Source organism: Papilio machaon, chromosome 11 (assembly GCF_912999745.1).
Source record: "Papilio machaon chromosome 11, ilPapMach1.1, whole genome shotgun sequence".
NCBI lineage: Eukaryota > Metazoa > Arthropoda > Insecta > Lepidoptera > Papilionidae > Papilio > Papilio machaon.
In genome coordinates, this window is record NC_059996.1 from 4,972,896 (window position 1) to 4,997,271 (window position 24,376).

The following is a 24,376-nucleotide window of genomic DNA, read 5'->3' on the forward strand; positions in this document are numbered from 1 at the left end:
TGATAACTAATTCCATCAACCTTTCACTTAACATATTCCATTACTATGAGTAAATTATCAGTTTTATAATAATTTTTTCTCACTCACTCTCATTTTTCTTATTTTCTTATTTTCTTAAAGGTTACTAAGTTAAGAGATGATATTTGTAGACGTTGTGATGATGGTTTTAATCGTTTGGATATAGTAATTCTCATCGAGCGAGTGTATTTCAAAATGGAACTTACGATGACAGTAATGAAGAATACTGTCTAGTTGCCGTGGTACATCATATTCAAAGGCTTTTTTATATGTTACTCATTTAAGGTTCAGCGTCAAGCTGGCGCCCATGAAATAAAACAAATGCAATAATATAAAAATGTTTTATTACTTATTAACATTTGAAATTTTTTCATTGTTACAATATTTGTTTTCATTATCTCTAAAATTTACAAACTATTTTATCAAATTAGTATTATGTTACACATAAGTAGATAAGCCTAAAATCAATAGGAAAAAAAAGACGTTAATAGAACAGAAGAAAGAAGGAAAATGTTTTTGTTTCATTTAGTTTCTTCCAAGCATTAGAAAAAAGGCTAAGTTAAAAATAATTCATTTCATTGAAAAGTGATGAAATATTTCCAAAAGAAATACTGTTTATTTTGCTGTAGCCAGAATAAATTCTAGTTTTGTGTTAGTTGTAGTGTAGTTCGTTGCCGTGAGTTACTGAAGAACTATCATATTTTTATTATCTTTGTTTTTAAGAAAACAAGGAACGATGACAATATGTTTTTATACAATACTTTCGGCAGTGGAAACCAACGGTTTATTTGTTTAATTAATAAAAATAAATCTCACCACATATATCACGAGAAAAAAGTAAGATATTCTCACCCGAAGATTATTGTAAATCGCGGGTGGCAATGTACTACTTTTCTCCCGTGCTGCGTATACGTTTTTTTCCCTACTTCGATGAAAAGTCGGACCCCATCTTCTCCAATGTATGTTCTTATCATAAACTCTTTTATAATCATACTGTTATAAAATTATCGGGAGCTAAAATGAGATAGGGTCATGCACATTACCTGTAGATAATCGAGCGAATACTTCGAATAGGGCACAAAAAGCGAACTATTTATTCATGTAGGGAAAAACAGTAATTTTAAATCTACTACTAACTGGTACAATGGGCCTAGCACGAAGATTTGTTACCATCGCCTTCGTATCGTCATCGTCATTTATGTCAAAATTGTTAGATAGATAGATTTTTGGTGAACTTTAAGTTACCTTATCGGATAAGGGTGCTGCACAAATTTATTACAAATTTAGTTGATGATACGATGACGATTGTTAAAAATATTCATGCTAGGAACATAATACAATTAAAATTACAGTAACTCTGGGTTTCGACTGCCGTGATACATATCGTTATCTATGTTAGTATGAGAAATGTAGCTTCTTGTAATGTTATTTTTAATTTAGTATAAGAAATAAGTGTTAATAGAAATACATATTACATATTATTTGTATGGACCTGCCATAACTTTTGGTCACCAAACAAATCTTTACAGCATCTTATAGGCCAACGTTATCACAAATATAATCAATAATCTTAAATATTTACATAGATGACCAATGCTTATGTCCTCCATTTGATAGTTTAAAAATATTATGAAATTTAATTCTATTCCACATTTTTCTTAAAATGTAAAAACGTAATAGAATAAAGCAAAAAGTGATTTTTACAGCATTAAAAAAACATAGTGCACATTTAAAAGTTATTAGTTGACACTAGTTTTTCTTCTATTTCTGATTAATCTTTACAAAATCCGTCAGTTATTTAATTAATACTTACATTTAAAACAATAAATTTTATAAGATCATGAAAAATATGTAAAATCACAGTTGCTTCTTATCATATACTATTATAGTCAATTGTATCACGTAATTGTTAAAATACTAAAATAAAATGAAATTATTAATAACTTTATTTAAACTTCATTTCACTTTTAATCAATATCACGCTTGTAATTCAAACAAGTAGGCAGTCATTACGATTTTCTTTTGGCATGGTTCAGTTCACACACTTATCGCTTTTTCTTAATCCGTACATCATCACAACAATGCTCGTCGTTTGGGTACTCGAATATATTGATCTTCTTGAGTATGCCAATAAATACAATTGCTATGCAATTTTTCAAGCTCTTACACTTTTTTTAATTATTCAATTATTTTTAACTACCAAGTACAGGCGTTTCTACTTTGATCTAATTTTTAAAACAAGATCACACTCGTCCTGTATTTTCATATCATTCATACTTCAAACATTTTAACATATTATAAATCAAATTCGGAATGATTTCACTACTCTACTAATTTGTTATATGGTTAAATAGGTATTTACAATATTTACACAGATTCATTCAGCTGTTTTGGCGTATTGGAATTAATTCTGATATCCTCTTTCATCACAAATAGTGAAGGTCCCATTGCACGGCGAAGAGTTGTCGAAAGCAGGTCTGTAAAAATATAAAATAATCAAGTCATTAATCATCCTCGTAACATTAATCAAGCATTAGCTTGTTATTAGGGTTAGTATAAGTAAATTGTAAATATTCATACTATTTTATATTATTTATATTAATGACCGTAAATATTGCACTTATGTTATAGTAATCTACATTACGGGTGACGGCATTCATAAATTTCCTGCACTATTTAGTAGCGCAGAGACACTTGTTAGATAAATTGCTATTTTATTTTAATAAGACTGGATAATTTGAACATCATCATCAGCTCACTATACGTCCCCACTTGGGGATTCGGAGCCTACCCTAAGTTAAAGGTGACTAGGCTATAGTCAACCACGCTGGCCCAGTGCGGGTTGGTTGACTTCACACATATCTTAGAATGTCTTCACAGATTTGTGCAGGTTGCATGAAATGTACATATGTAAATCGAAAAATACATTGGTACCTTGTGGGATTCGCACGGTGCGAGATAACAAGTGCTTAACCCCTGCGCCAGCGACGCTTTAATTTACACATCTTAAATTTATGGCACATATTTTTCACTTAAGTAGAACTACAAAAGATGGTATAAGACAATGAAAAATATTAAGTGTGATAACAAAAGAGGAACTTGTGGGAGTTTAACGCAATTACTTTTTGTTTTCTTTGGCCCGCGTCGTTTCTGGCAGCAGGAGAACAATGCCGCCGCCTACTGCACTCAAGGCTGCTATCGTCACCATCGGCAAATGTTTGTTCAAAGCGGTCTGCAACAAAAACAATTGTCTTTTATACTTTTCTCTATTCATTCAAATGAAGTTTATATTCAAAGATTAAACATATAATCTATGATAACCGAATTATTGACTTGAGAATCTGATAAACAGAGTTTAGGATATTGCAAATGTGAAATAAGTAACTTACCAATTCCCACAAATAAGGGATACACATCAGTGCTAATCCTGCAGCTACTTGGCTGACACCAACTCCGAGATTTCTTATCAAAGTCGGGTACAGCTCTGCAGTAAATATAGGCATCATCATATTTGAAGAGCCGATCGCGAACTTCCCAACCATCAAGCAAACAATCATGATCCAATCATCTTCAAAAGAGAGTGAGAATAACTCACTTGCGACACAAGCCATTCCGCACATGAACATACTTATGAAAATTGGTATCTTCCTTCCGGCTTTTAACAATATCGGAATGCTTACAGCGATTGCTGGTATTTCCACAATGGCAAGGATTATAGACGTGACATGAAGATTGCCCAAGTTAAAGTTTCCAATGTTCAACAAAAGTCCGTAGTATGCTATGGTCATGGAAAACCAAGCGATGAACAAACAAAAGGTATGCTTTAATAAGTATCCTTTGAAGAGCATGACAATACTCGGTTGCTCGGCTTCGGTCTCAGGTTTGCTCAACAATAACATTTTGTCTAAGTCTTCAGGTATTGCACGGTTGTTAAATTTAGCCGCTTTAACAATAATTTCTTTTGCTTCTTGAATACGTCCTCTGCCTATTAACCATCTTGGTGATTCGGGTAAAACGAACCTGTAAAAGGAGAGTTTGTTTATGATACCTGTATTTTTACTCTATTTAATGGATCAGATTTTCCAATGAGCTACGTTTTAGAAATGGGAATGTTAAACCAGCATTCCGATTTATTATTGCTGGCTTTGACTAATATTGATTTGATTTACTGATGATTTCAAAACAGTATTTTAAAAAAGTTAACTTTCATGATACTCATTTTAACTTTAAAACTCTACTGTAAATATTGAGATATTTTCATAGATACTATAGATAAGATATACTATATAATTACCAAAGCAATAACAAGAAACATCCGGGTAGTGAGAGTGACAGTTGTAAATCTCTCCAATTCGGCAGCAGTAATGAGAGGAGTGACACGATGACGTAAGCTAGGGGCAGCGGGAAGAAGTTGCAGACGCCGGCAATTGTCACCCAGTTGCCGCTTACCAACTCAACGGAGAGCACGAATGCTGCGTACACCACTGACACGGATACAAGACCCATGATGAGACGCACTGCTACATACTGGATGTAAGAACGAACCAGTAACGATATTATAGCAAGCACACACTGACAGATCATCATACCCATCAAGATGCGTTTTCGCCCAAATCTGAAAATACAAAAAGTTCGTTATTTAGCCGTTGTTTAAATAACAGTTTATAGAACAGTTGTAATTTATTTGTATTCGTCAATACGAATTATTTAATTAACCGATAGTTACTATCTCTTAGAGTTCAAATGAATCAAACAGATAGATTACAAAGGAGTATGTTCTTCAGTCCTTCAAATCAACTCTACTACAATATGTACTTGTGTCTCAAATAGTTATTCAAGCAATTAGAGTACCACTAACATATGTTTCTGTACAATAGTTAAGTGTATTTATCGAATACAGATTTCGGTTAAGGTGACAATCTTTGTTAGTCTGTTCCATATAGACTGGGAAAACCTAATTTACAATATCGGTCTGGAAAATTCCATATGTTTTATGTAACCTATTTGTTAGGTTGTGGTTTAATAAATTTTTAAGTGCCTTACTTGTCAGAAATCCAACCGCCCACGACGCCACCGATTCCGACACCGACGAGGAACACAACTTCGGCGAGATTTGTCAGTCCTGCATTATCACAGACTAGATTCCATTCTGATATAATCGTTTCACCAACTTCTGACCGATCGTAGTCCCATTGCTGACATTTGAGGAACGAATCAAGTACAGGTGCAGTATTATTTAGTATACTTTCTACAGTAATTCCATTGGGTAATTCACGGACATAGCACGCGTCTACTGGTTGGCTGTAATTAATCCAGTTCTCTATTGGCAGACCAGCTAGACTCTCCGGTAATCGACACCAGAACTTCGTAGATTTAGCCTGTAAAATATTAAAAAGAAATTAAGGACTTTGTAACCAAAAAAGTCACACAAAGAAACTACGTTCAGTAAATTTTGTTATTATTGTAAATAATAAAAGTACACAGGAAATTCGGTGAGCATACATTATTAGAGCTACAAATTTTCAGTTGCGCCAACATGTTATGATTTATGAGTATCTTTCCATAACTGATAACTTTGTGAAACTTAGATTTTTACATGCATTTGTAAGTGTTATCTAGCAGTTTTACAATTGGTATTAATTTATACAAAGTTTAAATAAAACGTTTTAGTAAAAATCGTATTTAGTAATGCTCTATTTGCTTTTCTTAAAATCTTGATTTCATAACAATCATTTAGATTTTAAAGCGGCTTGGCGACTATTTTATGCTCGTTTTCATTTATTAAATTATTAAGACCTTACGGTTAAACACTTACCGTGAATGTTGGTAAATATATGTGGAATGTGCATGGAAATGAGAACATCGCTAGAAGAAAAGTCATGAGCAGCTGCCATCGTCCATAGTTTCCAATAACAGTGGTAACCACATCTTTCGGCTCTGGGCCGGCTGGAACTGATTTCTCCTTGTTCTTTTGACTTGGGATTACTGTGACAAGAAAATAATAATTGTTGAAATTTACATTCTATATTTTTTTGGTGAATAATGATTAAGAAGGGAGTAGCGATTGAAATGATGAATAATATAAGGATATTGAGGAAGAAACTTGGTCATTAGACCCCACGTTAAGTGCTATAAGGAAGGGGATATTTCATATTTTTAAATTTTACATCCACTAGTATTAACAGCTACACTTGTAAGTGATAATTAGTCTTCGTGTTGTCTGCTCAGTAAAAGTTCTATGCGAAAAAGTTATTTATCTTTTATCTTATAGTAGTCAAAAAGCGCGCTTTAATAAAATTTCCATCATGTGATTATTATTAAACGTTTATCAGATTAAAAAGTAAACTTTGTCTGACTTAAATTTTACCCAATGCAGAATTTTCAAATGCAAAGAAGGAAAATGATAAAGCAAAGATAAGTATTTGATTATTTAATATTGTAAACTGGATAACCGTTTATTGCGGTAATATAGCCTCTTTATTCTTTTACATCAGATAAGATATGGCTTCACTATTTATAAATGCGTATAACTTTCATGTTCTAATCTAGTTTCAGAATATAAATTTCTTTACAATTAGATTAGTGAATTGTATTTGAACAAATCTTTATCTTGATAATATTTAATTTAGTTTTTTAAGATTTTATGTGCAAAGTTTTATTGTGTTTCAGTTATGAGCAATATCTTTATTAGGCATACAATGATATTATATGATTTTTTCTCAAGAAGAAAACTGTGTATTTAATTGTTTTTACACGATTTTCGCAAACTTAGACAACGGTAAAAATTAACTGTCACTTGTAAATAAAATTATATTATGAATATCCCATTTCTATTCATAACGTTTTTCATTCTTCTTACAGTAAAATTATAGATCGAGAAATTCTACGATTCATAATAATTAAAGGAAGTACCGTAGTTGAAATAAGGAAAAAGTATTTTGTTATTTTTAACTTATATTCTTAATAAGTTCGTTTTTAATGTCAAGGTTAAAACTGTAATAATTTTTTATTTCATTTATCTTATTTAGACCGCAGCTTGGGTGCAACTATGACATGTTTTTTTATGGAAAAAAATTACATGTATTTTTTGTATTATAACAATGCAAACAGAGTATTCACGTTATAATAACCGTACTAAAAACAACACAACAATGCTAAGAAATTCGAAATATTATATTAATATCTGGCGCAACAGCTCTTTAGTGTTGACCTTGACACTTGACTCTTATTATTTTTATGTCGCAGATTTTTTAGCCCTTCAAAACTGCCACACTCAGAGTCTAGGAAATTTACAATTAATTTAAGGCCTTTTACAAAAAGGCACATTTTAGTAGCCATTAAACCTCATGGTTTTTTTTTTCATTTATGTTCTCTTTTTAAATTAACTTCTATTATTCCTTGCCAAACGGTAAAGAGCCTTCAACTGTTTGAGTATGTAATTTTATTTAACACTATCAAACAAAAGCCAATTGTTTCTTACATTCGTTGCGTGCACATTTTCATTGTTGTTAATAACCATTTTATGGTTCTTATGTTGTATGAAAATTCTATTGCAAAATTGCACGTCAGCAAGGAAAAGATCTTGATCAATGTTTTAGTTCGCAAATCTTCATTACACTAGCTATCGTTGTATTTACTATTGTGACACCTAATGTGTATCCGTAACCCAGCAAAAATACCCGTGAAATATGTCATTATCGGAAATTATGCGCATGTCGTTGTTTGTGACAGAAAGTTCTTTAAAGATTCAAATTAAATTAACATACTCTTAATCTCTACAGTTCTATTAATATTTTCGTACATTTTTCCTGTTACACATGTAAAAATAATTGAGGATATTGAAAGTAATATAAGTACACTGTTAGAGTAAACGTTAGTTTTTTTTAAAAATAATATTTCGTTTATGGACGAAAACTTGGAATCCCGATGTTTTATGGCTTGTAATGTTAATATTTTATTATGGATGTGATTATCTACGTAATTAAATATACACTTATGAATAATATTAAATGCGTCTTGTTTTGCATTAGTTGTGTTTACTCTTATTAAGGGTCAGTATTATGTGAATGTTAGTCAGTTGTTGGGTTCAAATGAGTTAAAGGTCGTTGTTGATCTTGACCCACATCTCGAATATGTTATATCATTTCTCATGTGTGAATTGAATTTATTCCAGTAGTACTGTAATTACTTTAGAAATAAAACAATGCAGTACAACAAACCAAATAGTAGAACACGGTTTTAGATACTGCTTAAATTACCTCTTTTTTTAGAAACTATTTTTTTATTTAGTTAATAGTATTATTGATATATTTGATTTATTTACAATTAGAATGTCGCTTATGTCGCTATTCAGATAAAATCTAATCTTAAATGTGTCTTTTTATCAATGAGATATATTCGTAGTAAAATTTGGTAGCGTCTGCTACTGAGGACGGTTGTGCAAACTTTTTAATTCATAACAAATTTTTTGATGCAATCTAATAGAACTCGTTTCGTTGTTTAAATTTAGAGACCATGTAACCCGTCTTCTAATTTCGTGTATTAATATTTCTCTATTACATTTGAATTCTCTTATAATTGAATACTTCGCACGCCTAACAATTATTAGGTAAGTAGTGGCGCGGCGACGCCTTGACAATGATCTTCTGTGCAACGTTAATAACCTATGGTCAAGGTTCTTTTGTTTGTTTTTATTTTATGAACTTGTAGATGTTTGTGGATATATTTTACTATTCGAAGTATATAGGTATATATAAAATATGTAATTATATACAGAGCATTCCAAATAAAAGCTAAAGCTGCTTATAATACCACTGTTAAAAATAAACAAAGCGAACTTATTGAAATTTAACAAAGTAGTAACTTGAATAATAAGTTAAGAATTTGTAGATTAATGATACATTATTATTATCCGCTACAGATAAAACTGTGGCCTTCTATTGAAAAGAAAATGAGAGTGTACACTTAAATATTTAAATTCACCAAAAATATATAATGCTTTATTGACATTTATTTTTAATTTGTAATACTTTATAAGCCACATCTCTATAAATCAGTTTGAATTATTTATTCAAAAATAATTAACTTAATAAATAAAATTAAAGGTAATTGTAAAAATTAAAAAGAGGAAATGTAAGCATAAAATTATAAAAATTAAAAAGAGGAAATTGTATATTCGATACAGGTAAATTGTGAAATATTAATCATATTTTAATTATTGTTTTTCGTTTAGGAATATCGTATTTATTAAAGAAAGATTGGCTGGACTTTAACAATAGAATATGACTACAAAATTTAAATTAATTAAGGCGACTACGTCTCGTAATTTTTACTCTTAATATCACAGCTTCAGTTACTCAATGAGTGTCAAATAATTGCTTGAAATTATTGCAATTAGAATAATAGTTAAGTCAGTATGGAATTACAGAAGTTAAAACATTCCATCTAATATTATTCACTTTATAAAAATAAAGAAATTAACGCCATTGTTAGTTATATTGTCCAGTTAATGTCAGATCATCAGACAATACTAACGGTTAGGTATTCTAGTAGTTTATCATAGTAGTAAGTACTGTCATGTTCATATCGTGTGTTGTATAAACAAGTGTACTCGTAATAGGCGTCAAAACATTATTCTTCATCTTGCGGACAGCGCGTTGCAATAAGGGTCAAGGTTGCTTGCATATTGATTATACTAATACGATGCAATTTGTACAACTTTTTCATATTGAACTATAGCTTTTACGCGTTTTGAGTGAAAATATCGACTTGGTCTTTATGGCTACTTCTGACAGTGGTACTCGTAGATACTGCAACAACAATATTTGTTGGGTGCACGAATGGGCCGGGTCGGCCGGTAAAATACCACGACCACACAGAAGATAGGCGTGAAGTGGAAGCAATTCCGCATTTCGTCTGATGAGTGGGTAATTTTAATCCTCGTCCCCTTTCCACCCTTTTCTTATAAGGAAAGGATGGGAAAGGGAAGTGGATTTGACGGAGGAGGGTACGCATAGCAAGCGGATATATCATTTCTCTGTACATCTCCTCCTCTGTCGAATAAAAGTAGACAACGCATTTGCAATTGCGGATGTACATTGGCAGCGGTCGCTTCGCTATTTAGGTGGATTCAGGTGACCGCTTGCTAGTTTGCCACTCTGTGATATAAAAAAAGTTACTAAAAGTTTCCTTACGTACTAATTATACTATTTACATAATACTAGTTGAAAGCAAATGATGCAATGCCATGGTTGAAAAACCTCGCAAATCTTAATAATGTTAAACATTAATGCATATACTTAGAAGATCTAAACGAGTGCCCTACACTTTAAATACTTTATTTCAGCTTAATATAACTTAAAAATTTTGTATTGAATATTATTTAAGAAGTATGCCAGATTGTTGTTGAAATTAAAACCGCTCTAAACGAGATTTCCAACAGGAAATGTGAGCGTTTATGCGTCTTACGATGAGTTAAGTTTCTTTGCATCGGACGTGCGATGGAGGACTCATTATACACTCTTGTACGTTTATTGTGTTGTTGAATGATGATTGATGATTGACATGAAATCAACAAATTGTGAACTAGTGGCTTGTATTCACCGAATCTTTCTGAATGGTCCATTATATTTGAGTAAAGTTTTGTAGATAAAAATACAGATTTTTCTTCGGTTGATTTCTTTTACGGAAATGAATCTAGTTACAATTTGAATGGGTGATAAAATTATGTTGCTAAATAATGTTACAAATCAATGAAATAGATATTATTATTATCCAATTTACATGTATATCACATTTCTGTATAGTTTTAAGTAACAATCGACATTGACCCGCTTTCAATTCGTAGATTGATTTTCTAAATCAATGTTACTGAATAAATGCAATATTAAATAAGTCGTTTTGTTTCTTAGTACGTAGAAAACAACTGGCATTTAATATGTTGGTACTTGATCTTGTTAAATGAGATATTCGTAAATTACATATTCTTTAACCACATTTTCGTGATGTTTCTTTGTTTTCAACACAAACAATACATTGTTAAAGTTTGGTATCATAGTTATTACTGTCCTCGAGTAACAAAGTTAATAAAACGGCAATGTATGAAATAACGATAGCGACTTAATGCACATTACATAACAGATGAATAATAATGTTTGGATTTTACTGGTATTCAAGCCAAAGAATCATATCTCATTTTTTGTCTTAATCTATGAGCAACTTATACAGAACGTTTAAAAAATTAATAAACTGGGATAAATAAAAAGTTAACGCAAACATAACTAACATTTATTGGCGGTGTACCTTGTCATAAAAAAATAATTAAACCACCTAAAACGTATCGGCAGGTTGATTTCCTATTGTCCTATAAAAACTATTGTCCCGATTGGTCATCGTTCTGCATGACATCATTTTAAACATAAATGTTACCACCGTATCCAGTGACCCGACAAATTAGATTTTACGTCGTCATCGCAGGAGAACTAAGCTTTGTAAACATCTTGATGAATCTTAGACACATGATATCCTTATAATTGTTAACGTACAACTCTTCAATGAGTTTCCATAGCCTAAAGGCAAACACAAAAACATATTTTGAAATCGAGACGAATGTACAGAATTTATCATTATTTCTGAAGTAAAAATCTACTGTTTACTAAGCTATAGTAATAGTTAATATCTTAAATCTTTTGATCTTTGATAAGGGGAGCTTTTAAAATCCGTACCGACAGGTCCACGTTTAACAAAGTGAAGTATTAAGGTATTCTCTGACCACATACTCAATTAAGTTGATTTAACTATCAAAGTATACTAATAGTTTTAGTATGACTTTATAAGGTCATAGTATTATTAGTTGTATAAGTTGGACAATTTATTTATTACCAGCTCCATATTATAATAACACAATATGTATTTGACTGAGAAATAGTACTAACTAGCAACGGCGTATAATGAACTATTAACACCAATCAAGACGTCATAAAATGATAAAATGATGTTTGTGTTGTAGTTCCTTGTATAGTAATAGTTTATGTTAGGTGTTATATTACAGTGAGTACTGGGCGTCCGCGTTGCGCTGGGGGACGTCTCCGGAAGCAGATGGAATTGATTCGACGCGATCCTACCGCTCGGTCACTGTTCTCGTTATTCAATCATCTAGCGCAAATCACTATTCTACGATACGACTATAATCCACGACATTTTGTACGTTCTACTAATGTAATCTAATGCAAACTTTGTAAGAACACCTACGTGTTTACTGTAAAACACTGTTTTTTAAACATTGTTTTTTAACTGTATGTACTCTTACATTGTACAATTGTACAATGTACAATTCCAATGTACAACACATTGTTCAATGTACAATTCCGAATCGTGATTCGGAATTGTACTATAATTTTATATGTGTTATCCCACGGTTAGTGTTGCATGCATTATTTTTATTTCGCAGTTATGCGTGGTTTTTGAAGATTTACATATATGATATTGATATAATTGATGATAATTTTACCGCGAATAGCACACGAGGAGAACATAATATGCAACTTTGTATATCCGCTATTGAGACGTCCTGTAGCCTGAACGATTTTGCCGAATTTGTAGAGTAGATATTGTTTAAATCTATACCCAGACAGATAAAAACTTTTGACTTAATAATTATTTGGTTCACGAAAAACTATATACAAACCTAATTTATCTTTCGTCAACGTGTTTGTTTTAATACAGTTTTGTAGAATACTTTAGGATAATTTAATGTCACTAGGATAAAAGTAAGGATAATGCAACAGGAAATAAAAGGTCACAGATCAATGCTAGCTACGACAACATCTGTTACTCTTTCCGCATACTTATTAATAGAATAACAACAAAAATACTTTTATTTCCGGAATGTAGTTAGCAAATGATTAATAACTTTTTTTTTATTTAAATTTGACTAGGACTCGTGTGTTTAACAGGTTTTAGTAATATATAAAACTAATTTTAAATGACTATGAATTCGTATTATTACATAATTACGTTATCTGACAAATAACTATTTTTTTTAATTTGTTAATTGCTTCGTAAAGCCAAAGGAAATAAGTATCAGTTAATTAATTATTAGAATTAAGTAAATAACTTGCACAAAATATTTATTTGACACACGATGAAGTCCTTAACTTGATTTTTTAAATATACGTTCTTAACTTTCAACTGGTTCAATTGACCGGAAAGAAGTGTGACACAACTGTGACAAATGTCTCGAGTACTGTAAGGAGGTCAGTCTTTATTGGTGAAACAATACAAAGGAAGTATAACACTCGAATTTGTTTATCTTACATTAGAACTCCACTAGAGTGACAAATCTCTGTGTTTGATGTACCACGTTTTGGAATGTTACTATAATTTTACATGTGTTACCGTGGATTTAGGACACCAAAATCTCTGTTTTAAACATATCGTCATTCCTGTCATTATCTTTCTACAAAACAGAGATAACAATTTGTTTTAAACGGACATTTTGGTCGCAGAAACCCACGGTTAGTGTTGCATGCATATTGACATTCTGTTTGACAAAACAGAGACTGCAATATGTATTACTCGTAATACTAGTGTCACTGCAGTCTGGCATTGTAAACAATACTAAACTCAATGCCAAGGTAACAAGTTTATGAACGGTACAGACATGGAACTCCATTAGGTTATGTTTATTTAAGCAGTGTGTAACCTGTTAATTCGATTTTTTCTGGTTATTACAATTTGTGATCAGTGATGGAATGTCATTAAAAGATGCAAAATAGAGAGCTGAAACCATTTGTATTTTTATTAGAATTTAAAAAATGCATTTTTTAGACGAGTAAGTTACAAAAATAATTGTATTACCTAAAAAATAGTCAAACACTGTGTAGTTAAACACGTGTTTTAACTCAACGTGGTTACCACACTGCTTTCGGTATAAGTACTTTATCATATATTGGTCAAGATTGAATTTCGCAAGTCTACGCATAATAAAGTTTCGATAGCCATAACTTGTGAAAAATTCGCGCCGGACGCTATTCACGGTATTAAAGGGTTAACGTATGTCTTATTGTTAAAAATATATAGACGGTATATATAGAATAAAAAATAAATTTCATTTTAACTTTCTAGTTAACATCGGAATATAATACATAGTATACAAGCGAGATTCACAAATTTCGAATGTACCTACTACTAAAAATATTATAAATGCTTGCAATCTATATAAATGTGCTATGTAAATGTTATGACGGTAGTTTAAAAATAAATTTCGTCCATTTATTAAAAGGTTAACTACTGCGATTAAAAATTGTTTATGAAGTAAAAAATACCTCAATGTTGATCTGAATATACATAGTGAGGAATGGAATAAAAAAGGTAATTTCTGGTACAAAAAAAAGCACAAATTTGTGGTTATTGCGGCTCTTTCAAATGATAATTTTTATAACGAATTCTTATTCTGATTTTGATTTTCTTCACTGAGACTTTGTTTACTTCATTTTGTGCACAATTACTTGGAAAGATGTTGATATCATGCGAAAAGTCTCCTCTATTCTGTAATTTTGGTCACTTTGTCTACTGTGCAATGTCTTCACTATACGAAATTAGTACAAGTTTAAAACTACTTGGTATAGAGTAGCATCCTCCAGTTGCTATTTAGAAGAACATTTTAGTTCACAATTTTATTGATACGAGTATGTAACGTGAAAAAGGAAAAAAAGTTTTTTTTAAATTAATTATAAGTGATTAAAAATTAATAAAATTTAAAAAGAAATCACGTGACTGTGAACGCACCACGATTGGCCATCCATACTTGTGACGTCATAATGTTATAGCAATTTCATAACAGTGCAGCGTTTACAGCTATTATACGTAACTTGACAAAAACATTGTAAATTTACTATTAAAAAACGATTTGTTACAGTTAATTTCGTTCAGCTATGTGTGATACAGGATTTATAAAAGCTAATTCTAATAATATTCCTGTTATGTTTATATATTTATGATCACCAATTTTTTGAAAAATGACTTTCGGTTTAATTCTGCCCAAGTTCGAGGTGCCAAGGTATCAAGGTAAGTCTGTTAAAAAATTTTATAAATCACAATATTTAAGTATTAATTATTTATTAAATATAATTAATTATAAAATTAATTTTAGAGCATCACATGAAAGTTGCGGTGACAACGCCATAGGTATGTTCAACTTCGCCGCAAAAATGCTATTTGTATTGTCAAAGGACGTGTATGTCCAGAACATCGAGTTCGAAGTAAAGCTTATTCAGTTACTTTAACAATTAATGAAAAGTTTAGAAAAGTTCATGACATTGAATGCCATGATTGTGCAGCTTCAGCACGTAACTTTTTAATTATTGCGAGAAATAAAATAAAAATTGTTTTGCTATAAAACTTATAAATGATCTTTCCATTTTTCAAAGAAAAAAAAATTTTCAAAATCCCAATTGTAAAGTTTATACTTCGTTACGGTAAATGTTCATAGCTGTTACATGAAACTTGTTAAATTTATTTTTGTTTATCTGGCAAAATTAAACACCTTAAACCTCCTGAAATTCAATACCTAAAGATATTTTTACAGCTTAGTTATTAGGCCCAGATACTCGAAATGTTGTTGTCTCAACGTAGGTGAGCATTATAAAAAATTCAAACAAGTGAGGAGTGAACATATGTATGGAAAGATGGTATTCCTTCGGCAGATTTGTATGGAAATCGACAAAAAGACTTTTCATAACAATTAATTATCTACGTATTTTTTAATTTATCCTGTAAAGGTCGAAATAAGAAAGGAGGTTGGAAGTTTGTTTTGGACTTTTGAACACCTCGTGGACGAAGTCCCGGAACACAGTTGGTTTCCTTATAAACATCTGATTGAATACTTTATTTTTACCAATTAAATAATGAATACACATTTCATTAAAGTAGTTTAATGTAACAGTTTTCAAGTAATTTTAATTAAGGAAATAAGAAATACGAAAACACTATTAAATTATGCACAGATTTAAGCAGAAACAATTATTGGATATATATATTTAGAGCAATTTTTAAGGACGACTGGTTTGTAAGGCAATCGCCTACAGACTTTCGGACTTTAGCGTTGACCTTATGAAACAAAAAAAAACGAATATCTGATCACCGACGAATTGAATAACATCGACTAATGTAAACAAATGCACGAGCTAATTATGAATATGTTTGCAACTGTATAACTGTAAGCTTATTTAATATTTCTTAGCTCATACGTGTTTGTGAAAACGTAATTCGGAAAACACAGGATAGCCAACGGATTTGAAGCTAAATCAATAAGAATTTCACTTTATTTTACTAGCCTGAGCAATGCTTTTGTATCTACGAAAAAGTTTATTTACCAAATTGTGTTTCCCTGATCTTTGTCATCTATTTCGTTATATTCATAGCGTACCCTATGCTTTACCTTTTATATATGAAGCTTTTTATAGTATTTCAAATACGTTGAAGTCACAGTCGTAGACTCTCATATAGGACATTCCCTTTCTTCTTTTGTTCTTTTTTTGTTTTTATTTTCATGTCTTTTTCACAATATTTAGGCGTTTTAATAATTAAGATGACAAGACCTCAGTATTGCATGTCAAAGCGTAAGTATCTCGACTTAAAAGACCTTCATGTATTCATATCTCTTGGAAAGTCTGAGTGTAGCCTTGGATAGATGTCTAAGAAAGATAAGCGCACATATTATAAAGTTATATTACTAATTAAAATTACTTATTTATTAACCTACCTCATTTATTTTAAATAAAGATTTTTGATTTCTGGTAAGTTTGTATGATTTTTTAACCCTGACGAAAGGATAGAAGTTTAAGGATAATTCTACACATAAAACTACTGTTATTTACATCATACAGCATGATAGACGCGCGTTTGCAAAGATCTGGCGATGGGTGGTGCATAAAATTGCACGTTCCGACGTGAAGTGAACGGATGTTTCAACACATGTGTTGTGAAAACAACACATTCAGTTTTGCCTAAAGGTACACAGAGAATATATTACAACTTTACCTCAATTTTTGCGTAAACCAGTTATTTGAAATTTATGTATATTTACGAGTACGACGAGTACAAATATCATAAACTAACTTTTCTTATTTTAATTTGAATAATGTGAATTGTATAAATTACCAAAATTATAATTAATTCTTAATTTTTATTATATTCATTGCACATAAAATTCATAAATATTTTTAAGTAAGCTTAAAAATTAAAATGTTTATTTAATCTTTTGTATATCTACACTTCACATTTTGTGATTTTCCTTCAAGGAAGTTTAAAATTGTTCAAAACTAAAGTTATAAAAAGAATATTGTTTTAAGAATATCGCAATATGAAATAACTTTAACTAAATAACTAGTAATTTATTCATGTTAAACAAAAGGATATCTTAATTCTTATTTGTTTAAAAAAATGTATGACGGACTGTAATAATATATGCCAACATTATTCAGTTAGACCGGATTAAGGTTAAGTGGTTGAATCATAATTCTAAACTGTATGAATCAAGAGTGAAAATTGTCCCTCTTCAATGTTTCTCAATCTGTGCTCAGTAAATCAATCTGTCAAAATCATTTCGGGGGTTTCATTCTAGCAAAATTAATTTTTAATCTACGGCAATTTTTTAATCTATGACAGCAAAATATTGTCTGCAACAATCAAAGTTATTGAAAAAATATTCAAAGTTCACTTCATAATACTTCTTTTTTTTTAATATTTTGGAACCACTGCTATCCGGATGTGTTGTTAAGAATAATTGAATGAATACCGGTCTAGTATTTATAAAGACGCCATTAAGTATTTTGTTACAATATAATATAATTCTGCACGTGTACATTAATTGTAACGGTAATATGTAACGTTTATTAATAAAAATCTATTTATAGGTCTAAGGCAATTCCAACAATTATTCCTTGCAAAGAGAAAATTCCAGAAGCGGGAACCCACACCAGGTCTCCTTCAATCTGATGTGTTAACAGCAATAATTACTTTAAATTAGAATTGATTTACAACAATTGTTTGTGGAAATATATAAACATGCTTCCGAGCAATTGCAATAATATTTTTAACTATTAGATTTGAATGTTGAGCGATGTTAACAGTGTTAGTTTTACGAATAGTCAATTCTAATGCTCCCGAGCAAAATAGTAGGCACGTCAGAAGAACCTTGATAAAAAGGACTGTGGTGATTAATGCAAGATAACCATTGAATATTTTGTGTAATGATAAAATATTAATACATTTAATTATATTGTAATCTGTCAATACTTCTTCGGTCGAGTATTGCAAAGTTTCTACCGTGTTTAGGTAACAGATTATATTCTTAAAAGGAATAAGTTAATGTGCTATTAATTGTCACGATATGGAGTTATTTTTTGGTGCATTATTCGTAATATTTATAAAAGCTCGCCATTTCGCGGAAAAATATGGAACTAATTATTTTTCGTACTTGAGAAAGTGATGTAATTAAGGAGTTTATTGAAGCGCCCCGGGACAGGATTTTTATATTTTATGGGACATACAAACATGTCTACATACGCAATATATAAATCCGTTTGGCATCTTTTCTTTTAATTGTTATGTTACTACAAATTAGTCTCAATGTACCCTTGAATTTTTTGTATCCTCAAACAGGATGTAATTCAGTGCGATGGTTTTGATATCAGATTATTTGGAATTGTTTTTCAAATAAGTTCAGTTTTTCAAATTTTTGTCCACTTATAATATCCTCATAATTGTGTCTTTAGTTTAGCATTAGATTTTGACTGTATTTCACTAAACATGATAAAAAAATTGTGATAAAAATATTACAAAAACTATTACGTTATATACGTTTTCTACATAATCCTTAAAAAAATTGGTTCCTAGACTGTAACTTAGCAGAGCATTTTTTTTCCTTTTGTTTGTTAATAGGTACTCCACCGCAAACGCCCTTTATTTATATGCTTAACGTTAAGTTAGAAAAAAAGTTATGAAATATGCTTGAAAGTAGGTTGCAACCTACCAGTGAGAAACTATAATGACCGTACATACGGATCGCCTTGACCGAGGAATAAGCATGCACTCTCCAGCCACGGTCATAAAAATCTGCCACAATTTATTATTTAGTTATAAAGTAAATCTATGAATAACCGTTTATAAACAATAAAATGACTTTGTCTATATTAAAATAATAGAGATGAACAGATCAACATTTGACAGTTCAATTTAGGGAAGATAAAGCCCTTCAGTTTTAACTGAACTGTCGGATTGTTCATTTTAAACGTACCTGTTGATGTAACATCGTGCGTTAAACTGTACAGTTCTCAATTTTGCTGTATGGTCGATGGTTCCGTTAAAACGGAAGGAATCATACCATGAAAGGATTCCAACTTACGCAACAATGCGGACGGGTGGATCCGAAGGGCATAGCTAATTCGATTATAAATACATTAATTATGAAATATTAGGAAATTTCAAATAAATGTTAACGTTAGTTGTTTAAACTTCACATATTTCTAAATGATTATCCTTTTAGTAACCATGAAAACATAAGTTAAATACGCTGCGTTCATATTGAGTGCGGGTAATTTCCAAGGATTTATTCAAACCGTAATGTCAGAGATATAAATAAAAAAATTAAGAGTATTAAAAGCCGCAACTACAAAAAATATTCAAGTTAATATATTTTGTTTTGAATATTTTGCTCTATATTAACATCTTATAATTGTTGTTATTTATACCTATATAAGTAATCAATCTCTTGAGTAAGCTTTGTGAAATTTGTGACATTTTGTAAAGGAACTTGTTATCCTTCAGTGACTGACGTAATTTGTTTATTATAGATACAAAAAAGTATTCATGGTTTATAATTAAAAGATTTGTATTACGGTATTTTATTCGAATTGTTCTGGCGAGGAAATCAACATAGTTTATTGGTTTGTGTTGATTAAATTTGATAAAAAAATACTTTCTTTATAGGGCTTAGATTTCGTTCGAAAAGGGGAATGTCGAAAGAGACGGTGTTGCATGTTTCTCCAAATCAGGACGACTGTCACTATCAGTGATTTCTTTAAGAGCATTAAACTCGTGAGTTTACATTCAGTGAAATCAAAGCAATTTTTTACTTTGTAAGCTCTTGTTTTTGAAAACAACAAGTGTGGGAAACAATTTAACACCAAAGGACATTTTACGAAATTGATTTATACTTAGGTGTCGATAAAATTAATTAATTGTTTTCTTGTTATCATGTTATAGTTATTTATTTTATAACTGAGCCAAAGAAAAGTTTTTTTTTACAATAAAAAAGTTAATTATTTCTTTACATTTATTTGTTCTTTGCTGGGAAAAATAATATCACATAGCTTAGTAAAGCTTTTTATGTGTACCATATTCTAAAATCAGTTCTGTCGTGTTCTAGTTAGGGTACAAACTAACAACCAAACCATTTCTCTTTGTAATCTCAAAAAACAGTCTCGTTTGTTGATGTTCTTTTGTAAATCGACATTAAATATACTTGTAGTACTACGTTATTTTAATCATAATCAATAAATGACTTACAATTGACCGAATCAAGATAGCACATTGCAAGCGCTTGTGAATTTTTCGTGTAAATAATGTGTATAATCAAGACCATGGTACATGAAATACTAGTAATATTTGCAATCGTAAAAGTAGAGCAGTATTAAGAAATAGGCATTAAAAGAAACTGGTTGAATGGTTTTCAGAGACAGTTCTTATATTAACATTCGATGTTGACATAATGTGATACAACTTTAAGACACGGTCTAAAATGTCTTATCCTTAGTATAAAACGAGTGAAATGTTTAGATATTCTATTAATACTAGCTGTCGCCCGCGACTCCGTCCGCGCGCAGTTAAAAAAAACTTAATAGGGGTATGAAAAATAGATGTTGGCCGATTCTCAGACCTACTCAATATGCTCACAAAATTTCATGAGAATCGGTCAAGCCGTTTCGGAGGAGTACGGGAACGAACATTGTTACCCGAGAATTTTATATATAAGAAGATATCCTAAAAATGTATAAAAAGTTGTGTATATATACTATACCTAAGTTGTTAGAAACTGAGTTATACTTTTAATTTGTTATTTAGGTTACATTAAATATCTGATATTGTTCACTTTGTTGAGTTTTAGTACAGACAACAATACCTTGTGATTAGGGAGACCTGTTTTACCTGAATATATTTATGTTATTTATTACCAGATGTTACTTTTATCTAACCATTTTTCTACTAACATTTAGATACATATTATACGTAAAGGTGTTTAAAAGAATATAAAGACAGGCCATCGTGAAATAAACTTTCTGCTGGTTCTATCTCAGTACTGGTTCCATGTCATTGGACAAGTTACTGTATTGACACGTTAGAAAACAATTCGCAAAATTATAATTATCTCCCTCTGTTGTTAAACAGTGTTATAAAATAAAATGAAATAAAAACATTAAAACAAAATAGTTAACATGAGTTAATGAAAAAAAAAAATAGGTATCATACATAAACAAGCCACATACAAAAATGATTATCTATGGTATATATGTATTTACATCGTTATAGATTATCCAAATATTGTATTTCAGATTCCATAATATTTTTAGATTACTATTTATATTATTTTAGGATATCTATCGGCAAATTTATTATATACTTAAATTGAAACTAATTATGCTGACACGTGCTTTTATCTATTAATTCATAGTTAGCGCTACTGTTACGTTACTGATTAGGCGACATTGAGTTGTCGACAAAACTGTCTCAAGGAAAGCAAGGAGGACTTATATCCCCTCTATATGACATATTCTGTTTTTTTATGGGCGATAATACGTCGTACTCTCGTTCACCCCTAGCGTAAACCGTTGTCTGTGATGTCTTATTAACATCAAATATATAGAACTTTTTACATAATTTAGAAAACTAAATTGAATACAAATTGAAAATTTCTACATATTCTATTTGAATATCTTTTATTATACGTTATTTGTTATGATTCATTCTAATTTCTATCAGATTAACTTTATGATTTCAGTAACTTCAGCTTCAGTATATAAAAATAACTTCTTGAGAAAGAGATGGTCGTAGATAACATTGTTTGCACTATAATATTTTTACAAATTTCATCCTTGGTAATGCACGTAGTACATATATTGACAGTAGTCATATCTTAAATTGTATGTCATCAATAAGTGCTATGATAATTTGTAGATAAGTCATTGAACGATGCCAAGGTGAGATGCTACTTGAAATAAATGTGTTGCACGTAACGTAATTGTGAAGGTACACATGTTGTTTATATTTTTCTGTTTGTACTAACTATTGTAATAAATAGAAGAAATGATGATATGATATAAACTGAAACTTTAGAATTGAAATAAAAATTAACCGATTCTGAATTCTATCTTGGTTTGGTTCTAAATTAATTTTTTTTATAAAATGTTGTTTTATCAGTTTGTAGACAGTCTTTTTCTACTTTTTTTTGTGGTTTAGTTTATCTTCTGTATTTCTTCAGTGGGACATATATGCAACGATTATACTCCTGAATTCAAAAAGTTACTTTGCATTAGCATAATAACTGGTAGAATGTAGATTATAAAAAATACAAGTATATAAGTGAGTATATGAGGGAATTCTGGACAAAAATATATCATTTCTCTTCTATAAATGTATTATTTTATCAGTATCATTTTTATTTTGTAGTATATTCTTCAGAAAAGTCGATTTACGTAGTTCTATGAAATAAAAATACCAAAAATGCATTTATGCATGCAATTATCTAGCATAAATATACAAGCTTGCTAATCTACAACTACACACTTCCGTGCGAAATGAGATAAGACACGAATTATCTACAAGGAGTTAAAAGATCAACCCCGAGACACGTGCTCCTCTAACATTGCTTATTATTGGTCTTATCTTTACAAGATTTACGTGTTCTTGGTATTTACATAATTTAATTATTGTCTTGTTAAAGGTTATGGATTCGGATAAACGCCAATGTTTCAAAAGGACACTAAAAATATACATTTTTGGTTTTCCAACGATCATATGCCTATAAATATAAAAAATCGAAAGAATCTTAAGAAAAATGTGGAATTTATAACATGTACAAGTAATTTAAAAATATTTTCATGTATTAAAACAAAAGGAAAACAGATATTTCGACTTATTCATCACTTGCAGACAATTTTAAAAATTATTTTTTTCTAGATACTTTACTTTTCGAGTTTTGAACTATTTAGAACTTAATTTTCTTACATGTCTCCACATGAAAGGTCTACAATAAAAGAAACTTGCATTAAAATGGTTGCATTGATGTAATATGAAAGAGTTTACAATTATAGAACGACAAACTTATCTGACCCGATGGGCATAAATTACACTAAATTGCAAGTTTATCAGTGTCCTCCGTCAATATCAAAAAAGCTCCAAAAGATCCTCATACCGTAGTTTTCTTGTTTTTTATATCATTTTTATGCCTAAGTAGGTTTTACATATTATCTGATAAATTTAACCGTGATAGTACTGCTTCTCTCATCGGATCAGATATGTTTGTGGGATTATACATTGGCTGTTTTAGGAACAAAATCACACATAAATAAAGACTTGACCTAGCTCTACCGAATATGACTGATGTTGTATTTATATTGTCTTGCAGATTTAACGATACGTGCATCCAAGTTACATCGAACTTAGGATTCGTATGTCCTGAGATTTGTATATAGGAAATTGTTTAGATACATTTCCGCTTTCATACCTCAGCCAAGAATACATAGGTACTATGTATTTATATCTGTCTTGAATATTATTGTTAGACTAGTGTTATTAATTATTGAGTTAATGACACTTTGACATACAAGATGATATGAATCTCATACTCAAGCTAACAATTATAAAGCAGAAGTTGTACTATATTTGCTTTTTTAATTTTAGGTGCTAACATTTTCATCCAAAAATTTATTTAGTTTTAATATAACGAAAATTCTGTGACAGAGAATTGAGGTGTACTATAAAATATTGGTTAGGAATTAAGCTAGGATACTATAATTTAAATTTAATGGCTTACTATACAACAAAACAATTATTTTTAAGATCAACTCATACTCATACTCATAACATTTACAATTTTTTTTTCATTATTGACCATACTATTTATTTTAGTTCACCAACTCAATAAAAAGGAAGATTCCAGAAGAGGACATATTAAAAGTTGCTTCAGGTACAAAGCGAAAACATGAAGTAACCGGTTCCAAGCCTGCACTCTGTTACTAAGGAGGGATATAGTAAAAAAAATTGAGACGTTTAGTACTCATTACAAATATATAAAAAATTT

General features: G+C 30.4%; 1 protein-coding gene across 1 annotated transcript in view; it reads right to left on the reverse strand.

Moving 5' to 3' along the window:
• Window positions 1–1,886: 1,886 nt before the first annotated feature.
• The window catches only part of LOC106719679 (organic cation transporter protein), a 42,692-nt gene continuing 20,202 nt past the window's right edge, over window positions 1,887–24,376 (reverse strand). Inside the window, exons 2-7 of the mRNA XM_014514073.2 lie at window positions 5,834–6,003; window positions 5,062–5,396; window positions 4,313–4,633; window positions 3,408–4,038; window positions 3,141–3,250; window positions 1,887–2,495 (exon numbers count right to left, since the gene is read on the reverse strand). Of these exons, the coding sequence (XP_014369559.2) occupies window positions 2,423–2,495; window positions 3,141–3,250; window positions 3,408–4,038; window positions 4,313–4,633; window positions 5,062–5,396; window positions 5,834–6,003 (1,640 nt within the window). The 3' untranslated portion in view covers window positions 1,887–2,422. The remainder of the gene's footprint in view (window positions 2,496–3,140; window positions 3,251–3,407; window positions 4,039–4,312; window positions 4,634–5,061; window positions 5,397–5,833; window positions 6,004–24,376) is intronic.